Source organism: Hemiscyllium ocellatum, chromosome 26, assembly GCF_020745735.1.
Source record: "Hemiscyllium ocellatum isolate sHemOce1 chromosome 26, sHemOce1.pat.X.cur, whole genome shotgun sequence".
Lineage (NCBI taxonomy): Eukaryota > Metazoa > Chordata > Chondrichthyes > Orectolobiformes > Hemiscylliidae > Hemiscyllium > Hemiscyllium ocellatum.
The window spans coordinates 30,056,163-30,080,877 of record NC_083426.1 but is presented as its reverse complement, the minus strand read 5'-3'; the positions used below and the strand labels follow the sequence as shown (position 1 = coordinate 30,080,877).

Genomic DNA, 24,715 nt, shown 5'->3' with positions numbered 1-24,715 from the left:
ATTGAACTCCATCTGCCATTTCTTTGCCCAACTCTCCAATCTACCCATATTCTGCTGCATTCTCAGATAGTCTCCTTTACTGTCTACTAGTCCACCAATCTTAGTATCATCTGCAAACTTGCTAATCAGACCACCTATACTGTCCTCCAAATCATTTTTGTATATCACAGTGGTGCTAGCATATATCCCTGTGGAACACCACTGGTCACTGTTCTCCATTTTGAGAAACTCCCTTCCACAGCTACTAACTGTCTCCTGTTGCCCAGCCAGTTCTCTATCGATTTAGCTAGTACAGTCTGGTTCAGCAAGCAACTATGAAGGCTAAAGTCAAAGTTACGTTTATTACAAGAAGATTAGAATAAAAGATTAATGAAATCATTCTGCAATTGTATAGGGTTTTACAGAGACTACAACTTGTATACTGTGTGCAGTTTTGGTCTCCAAATTTTAGGAAGGAAATGCTTCTGTTGGAAGTGGTACATTGATAGGTTCACAAGATTGTTTTCTGGGATGAGACCTCCTTATCTGAGGTATGAGGTAATGCCACATTAGCAACACTCATGTAGCACTGGGATTCAGGAAATGGAAAGCATCGATCAAATGCCCAATCCTGCAAAATATTTTAAATCACTTCCAGTACTCTGATGTAACACCTTTCATTTGCACAAGGAGATATATGTAAGATTTGAACATTTCTGCCAGTCATTTGTTCAGTTCCCTCAATTCCTACTGCTCTCTCATCATCCTTTCACTGGTAAGTTCCAAGCAACCCAGGAAAACTAAGCACTCAGAATTACACTTGAAAAGCAATATTAAAACAGCTGCCTTTTAGTAAAAAGTAGCAAATCACTTCTTCTAAGGGGCTTCACACATATAGATAGGATCAAAGTAGATCCAATGAACATAGTATGACCTCTCAAGCCTGCTCCACTTTTCAATATTACCATGACTGATTTTCTGCCTCACCTTGACTTTTCTATCCAACCTCCTTCTCCCTGGATTTCCTGAGAGATCAAATCTATACCAGCCTGGAATATATTCAATGATGAAGCATGGACAACCCCTTGGATTGAGAATTCCGAAGAAACACAACCTTTTAAATGAAGAAAGTTGTCCTCATTTCAGAACTAAATGATCAACCCTTTATGCTGAAGCCGGACACCAAAGTTTAAGATTCCCCACCCACAGGAAACAATCTTGCAGTGTCTACCCTGACAAGCTCCTTCAGAATCTTAAATTTCAATGAGATCATCTCTCACTCTCTCAACTCTAACTTAAGGTAAATAGCCTATCATCGTAGAATGACGATCTCATCCCTGAAAACAATCTTGTGAAACTGTCAGTCAATGTACTGCCTCCAACAGAGATATTTCCGTTCTAAGATAGGAAGACCAAAATTACATACAGTATGCAAGTTGTCATCTCACTAAAATCCAGAACGACTTTATTAACCTTTTATTCTAACCTTGTTGTCATAAAGGTCAGCATGCCTTCCTAATTGCTAGCTGAATTTCTCCCTTTTTCTGTTCTTTATGTCTGTACACCCACATCTCACTAAATGTCAACATTCAAGAATTTCAAATCTTTTGATAAATATTCTGGTTTTCCATTCTTATTAATAAAATGATTAACATCCAACGTCCCATATTGTACACCATCTGTCATGCTGCTGTCCATTCAATTAGTCTGGTCATATCTCTTTGCTTCCTCCTTTTTATAAACCCCCTGAAACAAATAGTTTTATTTCTTTTTTAGCACACAGTTATCTGACTTCAATTAAAATTTAGTTTACTAGATCAAAAATGAAGGAGACAATCCAAGATTTTCTTGACTGAAAGGAAGAGGAGTTTTATTATCAATTACCCTGGAAAAGAAAACAATAAAAATATATCAAAAATACATACAGACTCACATTATAAGATTAAAAAATAAGGGACAGTTCTAATGAGGAGATGTGGTGCAATGGTAATCTGGCTGGACTAGTAAACCAGAAACCCAACCTATGGTCTGGTGACATGGGTTCGAATTCCACCATGATCGATATTGAAATCTGAATTTAATTCGAAATCTAGAATGAGAAGCTCACCCAGTGATGGTCATATAATCACTAATGATTGTTGCAAAGATCCATTTAGTTCACTAATGAGTTTTAGAGAAGGAAATCCGCCACCCTTTCCTGGTCTGGCCTACATGTGATATCCTAATGAAGGGCTTATGCCCAAAACATTTACTCTCCTGCTCCTCGGATGCTGTCTGACCAGCTGTGCTTTTCCAGCACCGCACTCTCAACTCTGATCTCCAGCATCTGCAGTCCTCACTTTCTCCTCCATGTGACTCCAAACTGTCATCTGGGCAGTTAGGGAGATGGCATAAATGCTGGTTCAGCCAGCAACACTCACATCTTATGAACAAATAAAAGAAATATACAGACAAGAAGGTAAAGGTATTACACTTTAAAGACTAAAGGCCATTAGTGAACCATATCAGTTTTTACAACAATTTATGATGGTTTCATGCACATTGTTATTACAATTGGCTTCCAATTCCACATTTTATTAACTTAATTTAAATTCACCGGCTGACATGATGGGATTTGAACCTGTATCCCCAGAGCTTTATCTTCGTCTTCTGAACCCTGGACCAATGACATTACCATGACATCGCTATCTTCCACATTACATGAATGTAATTACATCTACAGGTCTCCCTTATTCACTTAGTAGTTCTATCCTTTAAGAACTCTTAAACTTGTTGTACACCATTTCTGCTTCATAAAACCATGTTGTTTCTGCCTTATGTGATATAAATTTCTATTGAGTTCATTTTGACATTCTTCTCCCTCCACAACCCAGATCAATCTCTTGTTCTAGTCTGCTCATTCCAATTACACTCTCCCCCACCCCATTAAATGGTGCTGAAAAATGAACACATGCTGTACAGAGAGAGAATACATGACACCCCAACCTATATAGATATAGAGTCCTACAGCACTGAAACAGACCCTTCAGTCCAACTTATCCACGCTGACAAGACATCCCAGTCTAGATCCTCCCCTCCTCGGATGCTGCCTGACCTGCTGTGCTTTTCCAGCACCACACTCTTGACACTGATCTCCAGCATCTGTAGTCCGCACTTTCTCCCACTGACCTAGTCCCAAAAATAACTAGTCTCAAATGAAATTCTTGCAAACTCTGTTAATAAGAATTTTCCTTTTAGAGTGACAAAGCAATCATCCTAACTGTGCAACTGCTATGTTAGATTTCAAAGCCACTGATGGTCGATTGAAAGGGAGAAATGTCACAATATTGTACTGTGTGGCAGGGGTGGATTTTGACATGATGGTGGGATGAATGAGTCATTTGACATTTTAATGCCTACAATACAAATCTCTCCTAGTCCTGTCTTTCTGAGAAGACCTTGCATTTTTTTGTTGAGACATGTACTTGACAAGGTAGGTATTGAGATGACTGCCCTAATTGCACAAAAATTTAAGTGACAGCATGAAGATTATGTCCTTCATAATCCGGAAGTCACAAAGATACAGTATTTCTTTTGTGTTCAGTGCGTGAGCAACACTGATACAAAAACATCATGTTCTTGTTTTACTTGTTACGTGGTATCTGGAGGCAAGGATTGAAGAGTCAGACAAAAAAGGAAACAAATTCACCGTCATGCTGAGCCACTGGGTAACTTTATTTCTGGAAGACATTTACCCAGAGGATGAATGACTGAGAAGAATCAGTATATTGGAAGGTATATTTAACCCATTTTCAAATTTTAAAAGTCAGACAATCACAGAACTGTAATAGTGCAGAAGGGAGCCATTTGGCCCATCATGTCTGACTGGTTCTTAAAATGAACAGAAAAGGTGTTGCTGGAAAAGCACAGCAGGTCAGGCAGCATCCAAGGAGCAGGAGAATCTACGTTTCGGGCATGAGCCCTTCTTCAGGAATCATTGAATGCTGCCTGACTTACTGCGCTTTTCCAGCAACACATTTTCAGCTCTGATCTCCAGCATCTGCAGTCCTCACTTTCTCCTCTTAAAATGAGCAAACCACTTTGTTCCTTTCTCCCTGTAATCCTACATATTGTTCCTTTACTATTAACTGTTTTGAGTGCCTGAGTTGAATCTGCCTTCATTACACTTTCAGGCAGTGCATTCCAGATGTTAATCACTTGCTGTGCATTTCTTTTTCTCACATTCTCATTCTCCTTTTGACAATCCCTTTAAACCCAGACCCTCTTGTTCTTGTTACTCTCCCAAATGGGAAGAGTGTCTCCCTGTCCACTTTGTCCATGTCCCTCATGTACAGCATGGAAACAGACCCTTCGGTCCAACCTGTCCATGCTGACCAGATATCCCAACCCAATCTAATCCCATCTGCCAGCACCCGGCCCCTATCCCTCCAAACACTTCCTATTCAAATACCCATCCAGACGCCTTTCAAATGTTGCAATCGTACCAGCCTCCACCACTTCCTCTGGCAGCTCATTACAGCCACATACCACCCTCTGCATGAAGAGGTTGCCCCTTATATCTTTCCCCTCTCACCCTAAACTTATGCCCTCTAGTTCTGGACTCCCCCAGCTCAGGGAAGAGACTTTGTCTATTTATCCTGTCCATGCCCCTCATAATTTTATAAACCTCCATGAGGTCACCCCTCAGCCTCCGACACTCCAGGGAAAACAGCCCCAGCCTGTTCAGCCTCTCCCTATCATTCAAATCCTTGAACCCTGGCAACATCCTTGTACATCTTTTCTGAACCCTTTCAAGTTTCACAACATCTTTCTGATAGAACTGTATGCAATATTCCAGCAGTGACCTAACCAATATCCTGTACAGCCCAACATGACCTCCCAACTTCTGTACTTAAGACTCTGACCAATGAAGGAAAGCATACCAAACATATTCTTCACTATCCTATCTACCTGCAACTCCATTTTCAAGGAGCTATGAACCTGCAATCCAAGGTCTCTTTGTTTAGCAACACTTTCTAGGAGCTTACTATTAAGTGTATAAGTCCTGCTAAGATTTGCTTTCCCAAAATGCAGCATCTCACATTTATCTAAATTAAACTCCAACTGCCAATTCTCAGCCCATTGGCCCATCTGATCAAGGTCCCGTTGTAATCTGAGGTAACCCTCTTTGCTGTCCACTACACCTCCAATTTTGATGTCATCTGCAAACTTACTTACTATATTTCTTATGCTCACATCCAAATTATATATATAAATGATGAAACGTAGTGGACCCAGTAGTGATATTTGAGGCACTCCACTGGTCACAGGCCTCCAGTCTGAAAAACATCCCGCCAGCACCACCCTCTGTCTTCTACCTTTGAGCCAGTTCTTTATCCAAATGGCTAGTTCTCCTTGTATTCCAAGAAGATCTAACCTTGCTCACCAGTCTTCCATGGGGGACCATGTCAAACACCTTATTGAAGTCTATATATATCATGTCTACCGCTCTGCCCTCATCAATCTTCTTTGCTACTTCTTCAAAAGAAAACTCAATCAAGTTTGTGAGACATGATTTCCCATGTACAAAGCCATGTTGACTATCCCTAATCAGTCCTTGCCTTTCCAAATACATGTACATCCTGTCCCTCAGGATTCCTATCACATTTTGCTTTGAAAATAAGAAGGGAACTTTGCTCAGCAGATGGTGGCTGTTTTGCTGAGTTTTTCCAGCATTATCTGCTTATTTTATAACTTATAAATATTTATTTTCTTTTTGTTTTGCTATTGTAATTGTAAGGACATCAAAGAGGCTAAACTGTTAAACCAAGATGTTAAATCGTTACGACTAAGGCACTGAATTGATCTGATCAAATGAAGGTTAACATATTGCTTTTAACAGTTTAGCCTCTTTGATGTCCTTACAATTACAATAGGAAACAAAATAAATGACAACCATAAAATAAGCTGATAATGCTGGACGTACTCAAAAAACAACCAACGAAGTTACCCCTCTTATCTGGAAAGCAACATACCAGTCAGAATAGCTCTCATTCCCAATGTTCCGCCCATTTTGGCAAAATTCAGATGCATTAACCCTACTTTGTCCAACTATTGTAACTCATGAGGAAAGCGACACTCTTTGTGACCTGAGCTCAAATAAATCGCAATTTATCTTTTTTTTTAAAACAGGTGCTGACTAATCTGCAAGACATTTCGTAAATTTCGCTGTTTAAAAAAAAGTACAATCCGAGCAGTGCAATCCTACTTGTGTTTCCGTGATCTCCTCATTGTTGGTAACCTTATCAATTGAGGAGTTAGTCCAATAGCTGCTGCTGCTGCCTCGTCCCCAGCCTTTGTCCAGCACTGTCCCTGCAGCTCCTCCTCCGCCTTTGGTTTTTTTTTGTGATTGGTTAACAGCGCGTCTCCGAGGGCAGTGTCTGAGTGGGGGCGGATCGACTCTCAGTCAGTCGGAACGCCATGGAGATGAACTGAACCGTGTTCCCAATGCGAAAAGCCGGGGGAGATGAGCGGAGGTAAAGGACGATTAAGGGTAGGTGAGAGGGTAGTAGAGGTGCTGTCCAGGGTATCGGTGAATGGGTTGCTTGGCTTTCTGCAGGGCTTGGTGAAGTGCAATGTCCGGGTCTAACTTCGCTGACTTCCGGGTATTGGGAGGTGAGCTGCACTGCGATAGCGCCGACTTGTTGCATTCAATAATCTGAGTGCAGTCCGATGGGCCTGACTGTACCGACTCCCCTTCTCCTTATCTGAACGCATTTGCTGATTGAAAAGAAAATGAAGCCAGAAAACCAATCAGAAACAACAATTTCATTGGGTCCAGATGGCGCCTCCTGTAGCAGGAGGCGGCAGTCAGGGAGAGCTGTCAGCGAAGGGGCTGGATAGTCACAACATCCTGGAGGAAAGCAGCGTCTTTGTCAGTCTAAACAGGAGGTCTTGGTCGAAAGAGACAAGAGAGGCAAAGGATTCCTAAAAATAAGGTGTACAATTACAAGTTTAAACCAGGGTATGTACTCAGATTTCCTGGTTTTAGCCTCACTTCCTGTTACTGCTTGCAAATGCTTGATGTCAATGGACTGAAGATTCCCCGCTGCACAATCTTCAGACTGTCTATTACAGCACAAACATTAGATCAAGGCAGATGAAGTTAAAAGCTTGAGTGGATAGTGGGGGAGTTACAAATGGCAATGTCCTTGAGGGAAGGGACAGACACCAAAGTATCACACTTAGGCTTCAACAGAGGAAAGCAGACCTTTAGGCCAAACTGAGGGAATGGTTCTGCATGTGTGTCCTCTGAAGGCTGTGGAGGAAGGAAGCTCTTGGTCAGATAGCCTACCTGCCAAGATGTAGGAAGCTGGACAGACTCATGGAAAGACAGGAAACACCTGAAAATCCAGTGACTGAAGGTGGAATTGTGGATGCATAACCAGCTATGGCATCGAGGGCCCTCACCAAGAGCTCGTAGGCATCATCCTTAAAGGGATATCTGACAAAGGTATTTAGGAATGCAATTAGCTTGCCACAACTGCAGCAGAGATTTTCTGAGTACAAGCAAGTTGAAGGAAAAGACCTGGTTACCATATTCCTGGAGCTAGTGAAGTCGTTTGAGTACATTGTCCTCCTAGATCCCTCCTTCAAATCATTCCAGGACAGACAGCTAAAGCAGTGAGGAATGGGAATGTCTGGTTATAGGTGAGGAGTCTTAAAAGTGGCAAACCAAAATTGTCCTTTTTAAAGCAAACAATCACATCATCCAAATCATTGGGGAGAGTTAGGACTCCTAAGATCAGGAAGTTATCAGGGAGGTAACCTTTCTCTATTGCAATTGATCCAAAGAGGTGTTAGAACTCTGTTAGGGCTGGGCATCTAAATGAGATTGCCCATGGATGTCAGGCACAGAGAGCCATCCAGAACATGTTCCCTGGCTTTCCCTTCTCATTAGATGTTAAACTAGTTGTGCCTCCCATCGATCGAAAAGCAGTGTCACCTAGGTTCCATCAGGAGAATGCTCACTCTGATGTTGAGTGATAGGGACTCACTTTGTTGGTAAGCATGACACTTGCAAAGTGGAAACTTCTTACATTCTTGACATGACAATAGGTGCAGGAGTAGGCCATTCTGCCCTTCGAGCCAGCACCACTATTCATTATGATCATGGCTGATCCTCCACAAATCAGTATCCTGTTCTTGCCTTATCCCCACAACCCTTGATTCCACTATCCTTAAGAGCTCTATCCAACTCTTTTTTTGAAAGTATCCAGAGAGTTGGCCTCCACAGCCTTCTGGGGCAGAGCATTCTATACACCCACCACTCTCTGGGTGAAGAAGTTTCTCCTCAACTCTGTTCTAAGTGGCCTGCCCCTTATTTTTAAACTGTGTGCCCTTTGGTTCAGGACTTAACCATCAGCGGAAACATGCTTCCTGCCTTCAGAGTGTCCAATCCTTTAATAATCTTATCTTATACGTCTCAATCAGATCCCCTCTCAGCCTTCTAAACTCAAGCATATACAAGCCCAGTCACTCCAATCTTTCAGCATAAGATAGTCCTGCCATTCCAGGAATTGACCTCGTGAACCTACGCTGCACTCCCTCAATAGCCAGAATGTCTTTCCTCAAATTTGGAGACCAAAACTGCACACAATATTCCAGGTGCAGTCTCACCAGGGCCCTCTACAGCTGCAGAAGGACCTCTTTGCTTCTATCCTCAATTCCTCTTGTTATGAAGGCCAGCATGCTATTAGCTTCCTTCACTGCCTGAGTGGGGGTATCAACCATTACTAGTTATTCTGAGAGCATCCTATGAAATAATCATCCATTCCCTCATCCAAAAGTTCGCATCACAAGGGTTGGACAGCCTTTATTAACCCTTTTCATAGCCTGGTGTTTCTGGTGGTTCTTGACCTAATTGATAAGCCATGGAATTAAGAAAGTTGTGAATACCTATAGTGGTTAAGGTCAAACGTGGTCGAGATGTGAATGTTCTTGGGAATTATGCATGGTGATTGCTATGAGCTGCAGATTGAGGTCCACATGGGGTTCAAGAGTGTTTAACCTTGTTCTACACACTGGAGGTGTATTGGTATGTACAGGACCTTGGAACTGTTCAAGTGGCAGGGAATTGAACTGTTATTTTACTTGCCTGCACCTTCACTGCTCTTAATGGTTCATGTCAGGTGTTCCCAACTGGTCAACATCATGTCACATCATGTGACACATGTAGCAGAGCTGTCCTTTGGTGTAATCCTGGAAGTGTTCCTCATCACTAGGAAAAAAGGACAAGGTACCCATGCAGATGACCAATTTCAATGGCAAAGATGTTTAATCCCAACCTAGAATACCAGAGATGTCCTGGAACGTAATGCTACCCTGGAGCATGGACTGATTAGAGAAGACATCTCTAACCTGATTTCTAAGGTGGACATTAGCAAATCAGGGTAGACCTAGAGGTAGCAGCTTATTTCTACTTCATGTAAGTACAGACAGTGTTCAGTAAAGATGATGATGACATTGGCCATTGTGAGTAAAGATGACCATCCAGTAAAGATCGCTTACCATTGATCCGAACACATCAGTGGGAGGGAGTCTGGGATACCTGCTGAAGTCTTTGGAGCGAAGTATCATCTATGAGTTGTCAAATCTATGCCACTCCCCCCACTGTACTCATGAAAAAATGTTGTAAAAACAGAGGATCTGTGTGGTTTGCCAGACACAGCAATTCTTAAGGGGGCTAACCCTCTACCTATGATTGAAGAAGTTTTATAAGTTCTGAAAGATGCAGTATGTTTCTTCAGTCTTGACTTTGGCACCAGTAATAACTAGCAACCCGTTGCTGAGCAAGATACTGAAAAGATGACATTTCTAATGGGCACTGGGACTTTACAAAGCATGAACAGTATTCTTGAGTATTTCTAATGTCCTTGCAATCTTTTTGCATCTGACTGATAAAACTTTTGACAACTTTGATTTCTGGTCCCTGTTTGTATATCTGGATGATATACTTTCCTTTAGGCTTGATGATCGAGGACACCCTTGAAGGACATGACACTATCTTAGCAAGTTAACCGAAGTTTAACTAGAAAGTTAAATTACAAGTGTCAACATTTTCAAAACAAATACACAACCTTGTGCACTCCTGACATTGAGAAAATTCAGGCAGTACAGAAGTGGCCCTTGACCTAAGACTGAGGGGGAACTGGGTGGGATTCTTGGTCTAGCTGGTTACTGTAGAAACTTTGTACAAGGCTAGGCACCATTGGCTGTCTCATGCCATGACTCCCTGAGACTGAAAATTATTTTTGGAGTGAGATTTTACAGTACTTTGATCAGTCTGAAAAATAGTCATGGCTAACAGTGAGGAAACTGAAGGGTAAGTCCATGTAATGACTATATCTATTATTTGTTTGGTTCTTGGGATGAGAGTGTTCCATGAGGACAATTTGAATATTATGGGTCATTTACAGAACCAATTACAAATATAAAGGAACCAGACTATTAGATAGAGTTTAGAGGCTCACCTGTACAAAATTAAATATATTTTCAAATTAAGTGCTGGATACTGAAAGGTATTTAATGAAATCCACCTAATACATTGGCTGCTGTGTTCCATCACTTTAAAATGATATTGGCATCCTCTTTATATGTGTACAAACCACTGACAAGTGGTTCCCCCAAGTTCCTGAGCAAAGACTAATGAAAGCCTGTGGGCAAGTGTGGGTGTGTAAAAAAAAAAAATAGCCAGAACTGCTTTCTTGATCACTAAATTTCAGCCTAAATGTTATAACCACTACCCATTTTCCATAAAGTTATCAGCAAAAAGAAAACATTTTGGGTAATTCATGTACAGAACACATGTGCAGTTCCTGGTTGCTATCAATATCAAGTCCCTCACTTTTGATAGATCTAATCTCTTGTTTCCTTTCATTCATGTCTGCACTTTTTAACAACTTTTTAAAGGAAGACGATTCTTAAGAAATTTTCCCACTTACGATAAAATTTGAGCAATGTTGTTTGTCAAGAATTCAGGAAGTTGTGTAGCTTATTCCAGTAAATTCTTGAAAGATATTGATGATGTGGCCAACGATAACTGCGGAACAATTGAAGTCATGCCAATTACAACTTGCCATTGTGTTGCACCTGGGTTAGACACAATAAAACTGCAGATGCTGGAATTAAAGGTAGGCAAATGGGAGGCTTGAAGAACACAGCAAAACAGGCAGCATCGGGAGTTGTAGAAGTCAATGTTCCAGGTATAACCCTTCCTCAGGACTCGGGGGGGGGTATATGGGGAGCTGCTTATTTTTCTTCTGCTTTTGTTTTAATTGTGTTGGCAAAGGTTAGTGGGAGTCTGGAACTAATTGTCAGGGTTAAAGGCAGAAACCCTGATAACACTTAAGAATTGTTTAGATGTTCACTTATGATGCCAAGGCATAGAAGGCTATTGGCCAAATGCTGGAAATGGGATTGGAATAGTAAGGTGGTGGTTTTTGACTGGGGTGTTTTTGTACACCTGTGACACATACGTTCACCCTGAATCCCATGCCTTTATGAATCTTTTGCTCCCTTTCTCCCAAGTTCACTTCATTTTTGCAGTTTTCCAGTTCCCTCTATCACCTTACCACTCAATCCCAAACTACTAGACTGTCTTTCTTAACCTTTCCTAAATCTCTCCTAATTCCGTGTGCATGGTCTATAAAAATCTGTGTGCAGAAGAAAGCTTATACATTATCAGAGATACTTATACAAACATACGGTGTTGTCAACATTGTTAACCAGCTTGTTGGAGTTAGAGTAACAAAATAGATTTTATGTATCATCGATTCTTGTTCCTTTGTTTTTTCCATAAGGGCTTTTGCCCAAAACGTCAATTTCGCTGCACCTTGGATGCTGCCTGAACTGCTGTCCTCTTCCAGCACCACTAATCCAGAACATAATTTGTGGTGCATACCAGATCTAAATGTTCACTTGTGTTTTGGGGAGTTGCTGGTAATTATAAGTTTAGTAATGTTTCCCTTCAAACTGCCTTTGCTGTAAGAGGGTTAATCTTATTACATAGGCTCTAAGCTACTGTGTTTCAAATTTTTGGTCACTCGCTGATGAATGCTGATAGGAATGTCTACCTTTGTTTTTTTTTCCCCCTACTTTTGTCTTTTTTTAGATACATTGGTGTGACACTTCCAAATGTGCCTAAAAACACAGAAATGAAGATTTGTGCGAATTATTGACTTAGCTGCGGGTTTTGATGCATCGTCGAAGTGAAGCCACCAGTCCACCATTCCAGACTGAGTTTTCTGTTTTCAAACATCTTGTGAATGAAGTCACATGTTTCTACTGCAGATGCATATGATCCTATCGCAAGACACATTTGGCAATGAGTAACTCTTCAACAATTGTGCCTCCTGTTGACAAAAGTAATGCAGTTGCGGGATTTGTTCTAGTGCCTTTCTTTCTTCTGACATTAGTTGGATTCACTGTTGCTATGGTAAAGCACATTTCTTATTTGCACTATTAATCGCACTATTACTTTCCTTTGTGAAGTTCCTGAGTAGAATATCATGGGTTACACGAAACAATTGTGGGAGACAAGACATAAGAATAACAGATCCATTATGTCCTGTTCTCAAGATAACTTTTATTATCTTGAAGTACGATGAAAGTTCACACTGTGTTATAGAGTCATAGAGATTTACAGCAATGGAAACAGACCCTTTGGTCCAACCCGTCCATGCTGACCAGATATCCCAACCCAATCTAGTCCCACCTGCCAGCACTCGGCCCACATTCCTCCAAACCCTTCCAATTCATACATCCATCCAAATGCCTCTTAAATGTTGCAATTGTAGCAGCCTCTGCCACTTCCTCGGGCAGCTCATTCCACACACGTACCACTCTCTATGTGAAAAGGTTGCCCCGCAGGTCTCTTTTATATCTTTCCCCTCTCACCCTAAACCTATGCCCATTAGTTCTGGACTCCCTGACCCCAGGGAAAAGACTTTGCCTATTTACCCTGTCCATGCCCCTCATAATTTTGAAAACCTGTATAAGGTCTACCCTCAGCCTCCGACACACCAGGGAAAACAGCCCCAGCCTGTTCAGCCTCTCCATATAGCTCAAATCCTCCAACTCTGGCCACGTCCATGTAAATCTTTTCTGAACCCTTTCACGTTTCACAACATCTTTCTGATAGGAAGGAGACCAGAATTGCACACAATATTCCAACAGTGGCTTAACCAATGTCCTGTACAGCCGCAACATGACCTCCTAACTCCTGTACTCAATACTCTGACCAATAAAGGAAAGCATACCAAACGCCATCTTCACTATCCTATCTACCTGCGACTTCACTTTCAAGGAGCTATGAACCTGCACTCCAAGGTCTCTTTGTTCAGCAACACTCCCTAGGACCTTGCCATTAAGTGTATAAGTTCTGCTAAGATTTGCTTTCCCAAAATGCAGCACCTTACATTTATCTGAATTAAACTCCATCTACCACTTCTCAGCCCATTGGCCCATCTGGTCAAGATCCTGTTGTAATCTGAGGTAACCCTCTTAGCTGTCCACTACACCTCCAATTTTGGTGTCATCTGCAAACTTACTAACTGTACCTCTTATGCTCACATCCAAATCATTTATGTAAATGACAAAAAGTAGAGGACCCAGCACTGACCTTGTGGTACTCCACTGGTCACAGGCCTTCAGTCTGAAAAACAACCCTCCACCACCACCACCCTCTGTCTTCTACCTTTGAGCCAGTTCTGTATCCAAATAGCTAGTTCTCCTTGTATTCCATGAGATCTAACCTTGCTAACCAGTCTCCCCTGGGGAACCTTGTTGAACGCCTTACTGAAGTCAATATAGATCACATCTACTGCTCTGCCCTCATCAATTCTTTGTTACTTCCTCAAAAAACTCAATCAAGTTTGTTATATTGAATGATGAGGACTTCAGTCAGTATTGGCGAATTATATCCAGAACTCTTGCTGAAAAGCACTTAAATTTTGAATGACTTCTAGAACTTCCTTTGCTTTTATATCTTGGCCATAACAGGTACTTTCACAAACCTCAGCAGATTATTGAAGTTATTCCAATATAATTTTAACATTGTGCTGTGCATATAAACTTTATTTGAAACTGAGAATGTAGTCACAAACACGTATAAGCAAAAAAATCAGAAAGTGATTTTTTTTTGTATCTATCAAGAATAGGGCTATCAATGTACCAATATAGTTCATAGAAATGACTTCAACTTCAATAGTAGCGTTAAAGAAACTAATGGTTCGGTTGACCTCTCATTTTGAACTCCTCAGACAACTAGGTTTCCTGATTTAAAAACGAAATGGTAATTGTTTCATTTTAAATGGATTATTAATAGAATTGTTACCTGCAACCTTGACCAAAATATAAGACTGTTACTGTAACTTCTTGGGGTTTAGGAGAACTAATATAGGATGATAATTCATTGAATCTTCTACTTCAGTTCAGAATCTCACTAAGATGAGAAGGAAAAACTCTAAACTGCTTCCAGGGCACAATTCTTACTGAATTTGTGTCACTTTCTTTTCTGATTGTGTCTGAGCCTGATACTATCCATTCTTTCAGAATTTACTTAAAGCTGTATCATGTTTGTTTTCACATCTCAAAAGTTTTCATTGACCGTGGCATGCTACATAATCTTAATCTGTTCCATTCATGACCTATTTCATGTTTTGATGTGGTTTATGTTCTTGTCCTAGGTAATTAGGAGGAAGTTGCCAAGTATTGCTTTATAGAGTTGTCAACATTTAATTTAATTGGTGCTAAAGTAAACTTCAATGTATTTTCATTTATCATTTTCATTGTTCACTGTTTCCTGTATAGCCATTTACTCTTGGAATGGATGGCATTCCTGTTTTTTGTCAAATTGCTAACCATTGTTTGAAATGATTGAGGATAAAAACAATGACTGCAGATGCTGGAAACCAGAGTTTAGTTAGTGGTGCTGGAAAAGCACAACAGTTCATGCAGCATCCAAGTAGCAGTAAGCTATGCTACAGGAGAGTTCCTTAATATTCTGTCAAGAGTTGAATCAGTGTAGACTGATTCATCAAATTAATCACTTTGAGATGTGCACCCAGATCATAAGATAAGAACTAGGAGCAGGAGTAGACCATTCAGCCCCTTGAGTCTGCTCCACCATTTCCTATAACCATAGCTGATTTCATCTCAGCCTCAACACCACTTTCTTGCCTGCTTTCCTTAACCCTGCTTAAATTTACTCTGTCCCAGATTCCACCACACTCTGGGACAGTGAATTCCATTGATTCATGACCCTTTGAGAGAAGTAATTTCTCCTCATTACTGTTTTAAAATTGCTACTCCTTATCCTAAAACTCTCATTCTAGATTGCCCCACATGAGGAAACGTCCTCTTCACTGTCTACTTTGTCAGTCTTCTATAGCATCTTATCTATCTTAAATAAATCTCCTCATGTCATAATGCTGAGTAGGAGTCAATAGTGAATTAAGTCTCTGTTGTGCAGTACCCCAAAAGATGACTAATTCTTACCCAATATACATGCTTATCTGTTATTATTTATCAAGGTAAAAACAATGACTGCAGATGCTGGAAACCACAGTCTAGATTAGAGTGGTGCTGGAAGAGCACAGCAGTTCAGGCAGCATCCGAGGAGCAGTAAAATCGACGTTTCGGGCAAAAGCGTATTCCTGATGAAGGGCTTTTGCCCGAAATGTTGATTTTACTGCTCCTCAGATGCTGCCTGAACTGCTGTGCTCTTCCAGCACCACTCTAATCTAGACTGTTATTATTTATCTGTTAACTAAAGACAATAATGGACCATTGCATTAAAACTATTGCAGATCTGTCTGACGATGCATTTGGATATGATTCTTGATGTACCAGGAAATGTAGTTTTAGTTTATTGCAACAGATAACAACATATAATATACAGTAATGAATCTGGCTATTTGACCCAACTGCTCTGGTCCTGATGTTTACACTCTGCATGAGCTTCCTGGCATTTCACCTCTGTCTCATCCTTTTAGCTCAGTGTAAAGAAATATGATTAGTCAAAGTAGGATGGCAGCATTTATTCTGAAGCTGTGCATATAGCAGACTACCTTGTACCTGAGATTGTTTACTCACTACCTTTTGTGCACTATTATATTAGACAAATTTTAAAATGATATTAAACTTTACTGAATTGCTTTTGGTTTTTGTTTTATCAGGTGATGTATATTCAGAAGAGACGCAGGTAACCAATGCTAATCTTGAGTAACTAAGCAGTGCGGCTTTTCTATCCTGTACCTAAATATAGTTTGGCTCATTGATTTATATTCCTTTCACAACTATGCATGAGATTTTCTTTTATCTTGACATAACCAAGAATGCAGCAGTTTTTGATACTTTATAATAGAATGTTGCCAGGAAATGTGAGCACTTGAAATTTGATTTCAATGCAATGGTGAACAACACAATTACATCTGGTTTTTTTTCGCTGAATACAGATTTGCTATCTCTTTGCTACTAATTTCCAGTTGTTAGCCAGTGAACATACTGCTAAGTGTAGTTGTGCTGCACATATAGAAAAGAGAATTATGTTGAGAATCAGATGGCATTAATATAAACTTCAAGGTTCATTCTTCATTTTAATCCGAATTGTTATTCTAATACAGGAGGGCTTACATCTGTTGAATTATACTTCATAGGGTCAACATGCCAAAAGAGATGGAAAATATTGTGAGGATCTAAAAATGAAGCATAGGAAAGGATGTACAAAATTGCAAATGGCTGTGAATAGGGTACTCGGATAGGAATATGAGTAGACTATTTAACCTGTCAAGGCTTTTGCCAGTAAAGCTAAACCAATACTGATTATTGACTGAACTGTGTATATCCATGTTTGCCCCATGTCTCTCAATACCATTGATTATCAAAATTTATCAATCTAAGACTTAAAATTAACTGTTGATTTTGTTACAACTGCAAACATTTTCAGTCCTCTACCAGTCATCTAATACAGAGGCGTTTCTTAACTTCACTCCAGAATGATCTGGCTCTAGTTTTTAGGCTATATCCCCTAAGGCCAGACTTCCTAACTGGCATGAATAGTTTAACTCTTTTGAGAGTATTGAAGCAGAGATATTGCTGATCCAGTGACTTAAACTAATTAAATTTTAAGACCTTGTGATTAATCTAAAGTCATATCTATTTGTACTTTGCTGTCCCCAGGGAGGAAGTAACACAAATATTTATTGTTGACTGAAAAAAATTAAATAAACCAGCTGTTAATATTTAGGTCATGTGGAATTAATTTTTAGTTTTCTACCAGAAGATTTTTGAAACTAAGTAATGAAGGGAGAGGAAGAATTTGCAAATTTTAGTGCCTTGTTATTGCATTAATCATACCACTGCACTTATATGGGATGGAAAGAAGTAAGAGGGCATTGATTACATTTTTGTTTAGTGAGCTAAACATGTGTAAGCTCAATGTAGTTTCTGTCACGTCATGAAAACACTTTCCCTTTCTCCAACTGTCTTCCCTCTGCCTAGCCCGAGGGCATTTTGGTGTTGAAGTGCAGTATGCCTCCAATAATGCATCCAGGTGACCTCCATATGAGAGCAGTGGCAATTCTCTTTTTAAAAAAAATGTATTCATGGGATGAGGGTGTTGCTGCCTAGGTCAGAATTTATTGCCCATCTCTAATTGGGCAGTTAAGAGTCAACTCCATTGCTTTGGACCTGAAGACACATCTAGGCCAGACCAGGGTGGCAGTGTCCTTCCTTAAAAACGTCAGTGAACTAGATGATTTATTCCCACAATTGACAATGGTCATCATTTAAATTCTTATTGCCAGATATTTATTGAATTCAAATTCCACCATCTCCCGTGACAGGATTTGAACCCAGCTCCCCAGAACATTGCCTCCATCTCCGGATTAACAGTACAGTGAAAATACCACTAGGTTATTGAGTGTCAGGATGTGGTATTGTTCATGTGTAAGATGCAAAAATATCTTGCAATTATATAGGATGTTTAATCTAATTAAATAGTTCACATGGTTTTACAGTGGAAAAAACATGACGCTGTCCCAGAGAAATACAGCTAATTGTCACTGCACAAGTGTTTTTCCAGCAGTAGGCATTGGTGAGAGCTTAGAAATGGAAACTTTTAGCTGGACATTTTTCCCTCTCTTCGTGTGCAAGGTGAGTAGCCCAATTGTTAACAACCAACTACCTCAACTGAAGATCTTGGTGTTTTTCTCTGTTATGGCTTATTGGACAGTGTATGTAGCAGCTAAGCTACTATGAGCGTCTGCATCTTTTCAAAAAAGATGGGATTTTCAAAATTACACTATATTCAAGTTTTTCCAGGACAAAGCAACCTGCCCTTAATTGACATTGACATTGAATCCACTAGCTTAAACTCTCCCCACAATCTGCCAGTGACAGCAGTGATGCACTGCAGCACCTTACCACGGCTCCCTTGATAGCACATTTCAACTTCTACTTCCAGGAAAGATATTGGAATAGCAGTTGCAAGTTCCCCTCAAAGCCACACAACATCCTGACCTGGAACTATGTTGTGATTCATTCACTGTTATTGGGACAGGATTGTGTAATTCCCTTCCAAATGGCACTGTGGGTGTTTCTACTTCTCATAGATTCCTGCGATTCAAGAAGGTTGCTTATTATCACCACCTCAAGGGCAATGAGGGTTGGCAAGAAATACTGCCCTGGCTAATGATTCAGACATACTGTGAACAAATAAATGAAGAAATATTAAACCATTAATCAGTCAGTAGAACTTACTTTCCTCATATTTGATTGAGATCGTTAAAAATATATCTGACTTTGTTCTTCAGAATATTTAACCAACAGCAACAGAAGAAGAACTGTTAAAATGAGGATTTTTAAATTTCTTGCTTTTTCTCAAGGTTAGACAAGCTTAGACATCAGCTACTTCCTGTTTATACCTATGATCCCACAGAGGAAATGAATGAAGCTGAGGAAGAGCTTCTCTTGGATAGTGATGAACCTAAGGTGAGCACAGATTGGTTTCCTCTACTCTCACGAAGACCATAAATTCAAGAACTACTATAATTACATGGAAACTGTTTGGATAGGGTATGTTTGTTGTTGTGGGGTCAGTCTTCTAACTATATTGCAAAAATAGCTTTGGATTGTTGTTTTTAAAGGGACTTAAATTGTTTGTTTTACTAATAAATTGGGATTTGTATAAAGTGTGAGAAATTTTCATGAAAACTGGCAAATAAACTTCTGAAAATAAGATCTTCACTGTTTAATATTTACCCAAATATAATTATTTGGTGTGTGAGAATTGAGACTGGTAACTGCAAGTGTGCATATATTTCTTAAATTGTGCAGTTGTTGATGATCTCTATTGCTAGGAGAAAATAATTAACTTATTTTTATGAAATTTCTAATACTCCAAAGAAGTATGTTTGATAGCAGGCTGCTGGTCCAGTAGATGTTGTCATCAAATTAAAGGAAGTGAATTAATGTCTGACATTGACTGGATTTCCTGAGTGACACATTGAGATCAACCAAGGCTTTTCCCAACTTTTTAAAAAAAGATAAACACCACATGAATCACTTGTCATGATTGTTCAAGGAAACGATAGATTTTAAAAAAGATTTACGAATACATTAAACAACCAAGAAGATTGGCCCCTTTCTTTAACTTACTAACATGACCAAAAATCCTATACTCCTGTAAGAATTACAGTCCTTACAGGAGCTAGTTCCAAGTTGCTACCAGCAGGCTTGTCTCTCTTTACTTCTAAGTCATACTTGTCAAGCATGCATTTCTCAGTTCTGAGAATCTCTGAACTAACGTCTAGCAGCAAACCCTTCCATCCTGCAGTTCTTTCTCATGGCCATGACAGGACAAATATTCCAGTGTTCTTAGATATCTATTGGTCCCATCTCTTCAAACAGAACAAGTTCCCACCAACATTCTGCCTGTTAACTGACAAAGAAGTCTTTTCCTGGCTGTTCACAATAGCTGCTTTTTCCCTGTTTTTCTCTCTCTCTCTTTCTTTCTTTCTCTCTCTCTCTCCATCTGTCCAGAGTCTCTGAATAAATGGTTTGATAGTGGTAAAGCCAGCTGTCTACCTCTTTGTCTCTTGAACAATGTTGCTTTTCTGACAATAGGTTTGACCTGAATCTCTGTCGCCATTGCAACCCAGATCACACATGCATTTCACTAATAGGATGTCACTCTATATTACTGCATTTTATTATGAATTAAAGTAACCAGTTAATGTTTTGGACTATCTTTTAAAGCCTTGCATTTGCAATTGAGCATAGTGTCAACAAACTAGTTAAAGATACTAAAACCGAAATTACTGGAAAAGCTCAGCAAGTCTGGCAACACCTGTGGAGAGAAATCAGAGTTAACTTTTCAGGTTCAGTGACCCTTCAGAACCAGTTTTTTTAAAAAAAAAACCAAGAACCTTTTGTCTTTATGCATACGTGGGAGGTTGCTGCTTCCTGAAGAAGCTAAGACTGTTGTAGTCTTTGGGATGCAGGATCATGCACTATCCTGTAAGGAAGGGAAATCAGGGATTTTGACCCAGCGACAATGAAGCAATGGTGTTAAACTTTGCAGTCTGGATGGTGTCTATCTTGGATTCGATCCTGCAGGTCATGGTATTTCACATGCTCTGCTGCCCTTGTCCTTCTGTATGGTGGAGGCTGAGAGTTTAGCAGGTGCTCATAGGAACATCCATTCTTTATCTTTCTTATTCTCTGCCTTTTTGGTTTCTCTCTTTCTGCCCCTGCTTTGTATTACTTCTCCTGATTTTGGATCAGTAAATTAAAACTGGTCACGCGACAATCGGGAGTGGCTTTTTTGGGTGTTTGATTTGTGATGGCCCTTTTTAATTGTAAAACTGTATGAAATAAGTAGATGGATGGGACAGCCAGTTTGCAATGCAGAATAACACCAATAGCACAGGTTCAATTCCTCCATTGGCTGAGATTACCATGAAGGTCCTCCTTGTCATTATCTTTCTTTAACATGATTTGAGTCAGAGATGTACAGCACAGAAACAGACCCTTTGGTCCAACCCGTCCATGCCAACCACATATCCCAACCCAATCTAGTCCCACCTGGCCCATATCCCTCCAAACCCTTCCTATTCATATACTCATCCAAATGCCTCTTAAATGTCGCAATTGTACCAGCCTCCACCACATCCTCTGGCAGCTCGTTCCATACATGTACTACTCTCTGTGTGAAAAAGTTGCCCCTTAGGTCTCTTTTATATCTTTCCCCTCTCACCCTAAACCTATGCCCTCTAGTTCTGGACTCCCCCACCCCAGGGAAAAGACTTTGTCTATTGATCCCATCCATGCCCATCATAATTTTGTAAACCTCTATAAGGTCACCCCTCAGATCCTCCAACCATGGCAACATCCTTGTAAATCTTTTCTGAACCCTTTCAAGTTTCACAACATCTTTCCTGACCATCTGGTTAAACCACCACCAGTTATGTTTCTGTAATGAGACAGCAGTCCTCTGGGACTGCAACAACTATAGTGGACGATTGAGTGCCATACTGAATTGGGATCAAAATGAAACTATCAAAAGTCTCATCTTCCCATAAAGAAATGTTGAAGTACTCGGTTCATAGAAATTTCCTCTTCTCAACTAGATTTCTAATTCTTAAGTTGCAGTATAGTGAGAAAAATCTGATGAGTATTTATATGCTTTTTGTTTTGACAGGTTATGCAAGGCTGGGGGACCTCACAACAGTACAGAAGAACATTTTTGACAAAGGGTATTAAAGCTTGATTCTTCAGTTACAGCTTTGATGCAACTCATTCAAAGGCAGTTGTCGGTCCATATGTTTTCACAGTTGAATGCCTACAAAATACTGTTTATAAAACTGGTGTGCAGAAGTGAAACTTGCCAATCACAAGATAACTTCTTACATACAAGTAAAGTTTGTAATTGAATGGCATGTTTGATGCAAATATGGAAACAGCAATCTATTTTATTTGCCTTACAGCAGTACAGCAGGGTTACAGACATGTTACACTTACTTACAGGAGGTAGTATTGATCTCAGGCAAGTCAGTGCATTAAATACACATTGCACAAATGATTAAGAGATTTATTTTTTATTCAAGATTTTTGTTTCTAATTTTAATTTGTGTTAAATTAATTATAATATAAATGAGAGTGTTTTAGCCAGTGGAGTACCTATAATGGTGGCAGCAGGATTTGTGGGTTCTTTGGTTTATTGGGTATAATTTTGTGTGGGGATGTTTAGTCAGACTCTGTATACAGAAGATGATATAAAATTTGTTCATATGCATAAGTTTTGAAAGGTCAGTGCAGTGCTGGAAAATAAGTTGGCATTTTGTTGAGGCATATACTGATGTGTATTTACATAATAAACCATGTTCTTCCTTGAACAGTTCCTGATCAACTGAGACCTTGAATAAAATGTTTGTTTGAGTCCTCAGCTCAAAATTGTTGGCTGCTGCTTGTTTAGAGAAAATATAGATACAGGTTTATAGGACATTTCAAATCCTTTCTGGAACATACAGTACAGAAAAACATTCTGAAGTGCAGCCTTTGGACAGAAGCTTCTTGCATCGTGTGTGAGCAAACGCCTCGGATTTATACTAATGTCTTTGCATTTCTCCAGGCTACAATCCGAATTGTCAATATGGATTTTTTGCGCTTTGTTGAGGTCATTTATCATCCAAAGTGTGGTTCATTTTGAAAATAGTGGAACAGACAAAATAGTTAACGTGTGTATTTGATACTTCACATGATAACCAAGTCTTTTTAAAATTATAGTGAGTAAATCTTAACCCTTTACCATAGTTATAGCAGCAGTGATGAAGAGCACTGTTTGCTAATCCCCTCTGGATTTCCCAGCTATGGTTTATTGTTGCATCAAGAACTTAACTTTCATTGTACAAGTGGTACCTTTTTGAACTTGCAATTTGACAGATTCAGAGAAACAGTCGCAATTGATCTAGACTGATTAAATGGGAAAGCTGAACAGAAACAGCTCCTCAACTGTTTTATTTAATTTTAAAAAAACATTTATCATAGCGATTCAATGATGTGGAAGGTGCTGGTGTTAGACTGGGGTGGACAAAGTTAAAAATCACACAACACTACCAGGTTATAGTCCAACAGAAATACCACCTTTTTGGAGCACTGCTCCTTCACCAGGTGTAGGAGAAGCACTCTGAAAGCTTGTACTTCTGGATAAACCTGTTGGACTATAACCTGGTGTTGTGTGATTTTTTTTTTAATATAATAATTCAAATGATTGAGCGCATTGGAAAGAAAGTATTCTCCTAATTGTTCTCTATTCATTCAATAATATTTCTGTTTTATCAGGGCATAAGTTCCTACATTTTTGTCTAGAATTACAGTAGTTGTGCATAATCAGGTCAGAAGAGCAATGAGAGAGATTACTATGGCATTAATACAGAAGCTCAAACAGAACATTTTCCATTTCTTCCTGTTACATTGGGCTGAACTTCTTAGGCCACTTCAAGAAAGACTGAGTGGCAATCAGACTAGTGAGGAAGGGAATTGGAGTGGAAGTCTAGTGTCTTGCCATTGTCGAGCAATAATCCAAGCAGCAGAAAAGTTGATTGCTATGACACCCATGAGGAGGCTAGTTATGTCACTTCACCTCTCTGGGCTTTCACCAGGAGGGTCTGCTGCTGTGTGAGGTTCCTGCCAGCAGTTTCTGGGAAAGGGGGTGATTACTTTGCTCAGGATCCAATGTATGGCCTACAGAGGAACTTTTAATTCATGTCAATGGCATTGTTGGTTCTCTGGCTGCCAGCCCCTGCTTCTCCCTGTTATTGCTGCCTCAACAATGGATATCTCTAATGTAGATTATCCTGAGTGACTGGCAGCTTTTGGGGCAGGCTGCTATCCTTATTTAGTCATCACTGGCAATACACTGCCCAGGTTTTACTGTCTGCTGAAGTGGGCTTGCTTCACACTTTCAAGCTTAGCTTTGGGATTTGGCAGAAATTCAGCTCATCTTGAAATGTTCCTGATGAAGGGCTTATGTCCAAAACATCAATTCTCCTCCTCTGATGCTGCCTCACCTGCTGTGCTTTTCCAGCACCACACTCTTGACTCTGACCTCCAGTATCTGCAGTCCTCACTTTCTCCCTTTTCATTGGATGAAAGACAGAATGTTCCTGATGACTGGGGTATCCAGATCCAGGGGTCACAGACTAAGGATATGGGCTCAGCCATTTAGGACTCAGATGAGGAGAAATTTCTTTTCAGAGAGTGGTGAGCCTGTGAAATTCTCTGCTGCAGAAAGTGCTGCAGGCGAAAACATTGAAAGTTTTCAAGGAGTTAAATATATTTTATAGGGCTAGAGGGATCAAAAGGTCTGGAAAAAAATGTGAGAATAGCATACAGAGTTGGATGATCCACCATGATCATAGAGAATGGTGGAACATGCTCAAATGGCTGAAAGGCCTACTCCTCCTCCTGCTCCTGTTTTCTGTGTATCTATGAGCACAAATAAACATCACCTTGATTTGAGGCTGTACAAATGAGTTAGATCCCAAAGTGGTCTTTGTTCAGGTGTTAACTGTATTGGTTACCATTCAAGTCTGGCACACACAGATACTGTAATGTTACCCTGCTGAAATTACTGATGATGATAAATAATGGAGGGACATACCAAGTAAACATTTGTGATTTTAGCATCATAAAT

General features: G+C 39.9%; 1 protein-coding gene across 3 annotated transcripts; it reads left to right on the top strand.

The window, feature by feature from the left end:
• The first annotated feature begins 6,395 nt into the window (after positions 1 to 6,395).
• smim29 (small integral membrane protein 29) lies at positions 6,396 to 22,429 on the top strand. 3 transcript variants are annotated; one of them, XM_060845152.1, is made up of 5 exons: positions 6,396 to 6,494; positions 12,131 to 12,454; positions 16,197 to 16,222; positions 18,906 to 19,011; positions 21,722 to 22,429. In XM_060845152.1, the coding sequence occupies exons 2-5, from the start codon at positions 12,344 to 12,346 to the stop codon at positions 21,788 to 21,790; spliced, it is 312 nt and encodes a 103-aa protein (XP_060701135.1). In that variant the 5' UTR covers positions 6,396 to 6,494; positions 12,131 to 12,343; the 3' UTR covers positions 21,791 to 22,429. The 3 variants fall into 3 exon arrangements, with proteins under 3 accessions (XP_060701135.1, XP_060701136.1, XP_060701134.1); XM_060845151.1 differs by having other exon boundaries at positions 6,404 to 6,511; XM_060845153.1 differs by lacking the exon at positions 12,131 to 12,454 and having other exon boundaries at positions 6,396 to 6,511.
• The last annotated feature ends 2,286 nt before the right edge of the window (positions 22,430 to 24,715 follow it).